The 2399-nt window shown below is 54.4% G+C and overlaps 1 protein-coding gene across 1 annotated transcript; it reads left to right on the forward strand.

Moving 5' to 3' along the window:
• The first annotated feature begins 429 nt into the window (after window positions 1–429).
• Window positions 430–2092, forward strand: LOC123092675 (protein STRICTOSIDINE SYNTHASE-LIKE 13). Its single transcript, XM_044514496.1, has 4 exons — window positions 430–869; window positions 948–1232; window positions 1316–1483; window positions 1562–2092. The coding sequence occupies exons 1-4, from the start codon at window positions 487–489 to the stop codon at window positions 1965–1967; spliced, it is 1242 nt and encodes a 413-aa protein (XP_044370431.1). The 5' UTR covers window positions 430–486; the 3' UTR covers window positions 1968–2092.
• The last annotated feature ends 307 nt before the right edge of the window (window positions 2093–2399 follow it).

Below are 2399 nucleotides of genomic sequence, written 5' to 3' on the forward strand. Positions count from 1 at the left end.
CACGCACCGCATTACGCCAATTATCTCTCCCTCTAATCCTCTGACAATTTCCTTTATAATGACTGTCAATAACTAAATCCTTATCACGAATGAGACCGAATTTTGCTCTTCTCTCCCTGTATCCTGATCCTCACCAGATCAGGTCATGCATGATAATTGGCTCGGTATATCCTCCTGGATCACTTTATGCTTGTTGACCTGTACATCTTGCATCACTTTCCAAGCAACAAAGGCATGCAAGTCTCAAATTCCAAAAAGGCCATATCCCCTTAGCTGTTCTGAACCGAAATACACCTACTCCCAAACGATCACACCGACCCATGCAACCTCCGTGCATGTCGGGATAATCTTGTGACGCTAGCTAACTCATGCAACTCCCGTGCATGTCGGAATATATTTTCGGGGCAAATCCATTAAGAATTTAAGATCACGTTGCCCGCGCTTTTTTCGTCTGCATGCAAACGAGAACCACTGCCCTCTGCCTCCATGGAAGAGAAGAAGCCGCGGCGGCAGGGAGCCGCAGTACGCGATGGCATCGTGCAGTACCCGCACCTCTTCATCGCGGCCCTGGCGCTGGCCCTGGTCGTCATGGACCCCTTCCACCTCGGCCCGCTGGCTGGGATCGACTACCGGCCGGTGAAGCACGAGCTGGCGCCATACAGGGAGGTCATGCAGCGCTGGCCGAGGGACAACGGCAGCCGCCTCAGGCTCGGCAGGCTCGAGTTCGTCAACGAGGTGTTCGGGCCGGAGTCCATCGAGTTCGACAGCCAGGGCCGCGGGCCCTACGCCGGGCTCGCCGACGGCCGCGTCGTGCGGTGGATGGGGGACAAGACCGGGTGGGAGACGTTCGCCGTCATGAATCCTGACTGGTAATTGGCTTACTGCAGATAAATCCATAGCTTACCTGTGTGTTTGCAAACTAAAATGATTTCTTGGGAAAAAAAAAGGTCGGAGAAAGTTTGTGCTAACGGAGTGGAGTCAACGACGAAGAAGCAGCACGGGAAGGAGAAGTGGTGCGGCCGGCCTCTCGGGCTGAGGTTCCACAGGGAGACCGGCGAGCTCTTCATCGCCGACGCGTACTATGGGCTCATGGCCGTCGGCGAAAGCGGCGGCGTGGCGACCTCCCTGGCAAGGGAGGTCGGCGGGGACCCGGTCCACTTCGCCAACGACCTCGACATCCACATGAACGGCTCGATATTCTTCACCGACACGAGCACGAGATACAGCAGAAAGTGAGCGGAGTACTGTCGCTGATCTCCATTTTTGTTCTTGAGATGTTGTGTTTGAGTGTCTGACACCATGACTGATCATGCAGGGATCATTTGAACATTTTGCTAGAAGGAGAAGGCACGGGGAGGCTGCTGAGATATGACCGAGAAACCGGTGCCGTTCATGTCGTGCTCAACGGGCTGGTCTTCCCAAACGGCGTGCAGATTTCACAGGACCAGCAATTTCTCCTCTTCTCCGAGACAACCAACTGCAGGTGAGATAAACTCAGGTTTTCAGTATGATCCGGCTCGAGAGATCCAGGAACTGATGACGGATCATGCATGCACGCTAGGATCATGAGGTACTGGCTGGAAGGTCCAAGAGCGGGCCAGGTGGAGGTGTTCGCGAACCTGCCGGGGTTCCCCGACAACGTGCGCCTGAACAGCAAGGGGCAGTTCTGGGTGGCGATCGACTGCTGCCGGACGCCGACGCAGGAGGTGTTCGCGAGGTGGCCGTGGCTGCGGACCGCCTACTTCAAGATCCCGGTGTCGATGAAGACGCTGGGGAAGATGGTGAGCATGAAGATGTACACGCTTCTCGCGCTCCTCGACGGCGAGGGGAACGTGGTGGAGGTGCTCGAGGACCGGGGCGGCGAGGTGATGAAGCTGGTGAGCGAGGTGAGGGAGGTGGACCGGAGGCTGTGGATCGGGACCGTTGCGCACAACCACATCGCCACGATCCCTTACCCGCTGGACTAGAGGGAGTGTGCAGTGTCCATTTGCTGGTTTATATTAGCAAGGAGGTGTATCAGTTTATGGTTTGCTTGTTTATTGGGTTCGTGTGATGATCATATTGTGAATTTGACGATGGATTCTTTTTCTTTTGTGACAAGAACTCTGATCTTTATAAAGGCTCACGAGAAGTATATAAGCATAATAAAAATTATATCAAGGTCCTTGAATCGTCGAACAACCATTGCCGCCATCAGAACAAGCCGTTGTCGTCGCTTCTGCTGGAGCCGGCCTAATGTTGTAGATCAGCGCCTTCTAGTTGCAGTCGTCACCGTCAAAGCCTTGAATCGATCTAAAGAATCCTACACCAAATCTTGCCATCGCGTATGCACGACGAGAAACCCTAACCTCACCGCACCGAGAAGCTAGCGGGAATCAAAGACAGGGCTCCATCTAATC

The sequence above is a fragment of the Triticum aestivum genome, chromosome 4B, assembly GCF_018294505.1.
Source record: "Triticum aestivum cultivar Chinese Spring chromosome 4B, IWGSC CS RefSeq v2.1, whole genome shotgun sequence".
Lineage (NCBI taxonomy): Eukaryota > Viridiplantae > Streptophyta > Magnoliopsida > Poales > Poaceae > Triticum > Triticum aestivum.

Bases quoted from the DNA above. Each gene is read 5' to 3' on its own strand.
- LOC123092675 (XM_044514496.1), top strand. From the start codon at position 487: ATGGAAGAGAAGAAGCCGCGGCGGCAGGGAGCCGCAGTACGCGATGGC. The intron at 870-947 runs GTAATTGGCTTA...GGAAAAAAAAAG, and splicing joins GCCGTCATGAATCCTGACTG to GTCGGAGAAAGTTTGTGCTA. The intron at 1,484-1,561 runs GTGAGATAAACT...CATGCACGCTAG, and splicing joins TCCGAGACAACCAACTGCAG to GATCATGAGGTACTGGCTGG.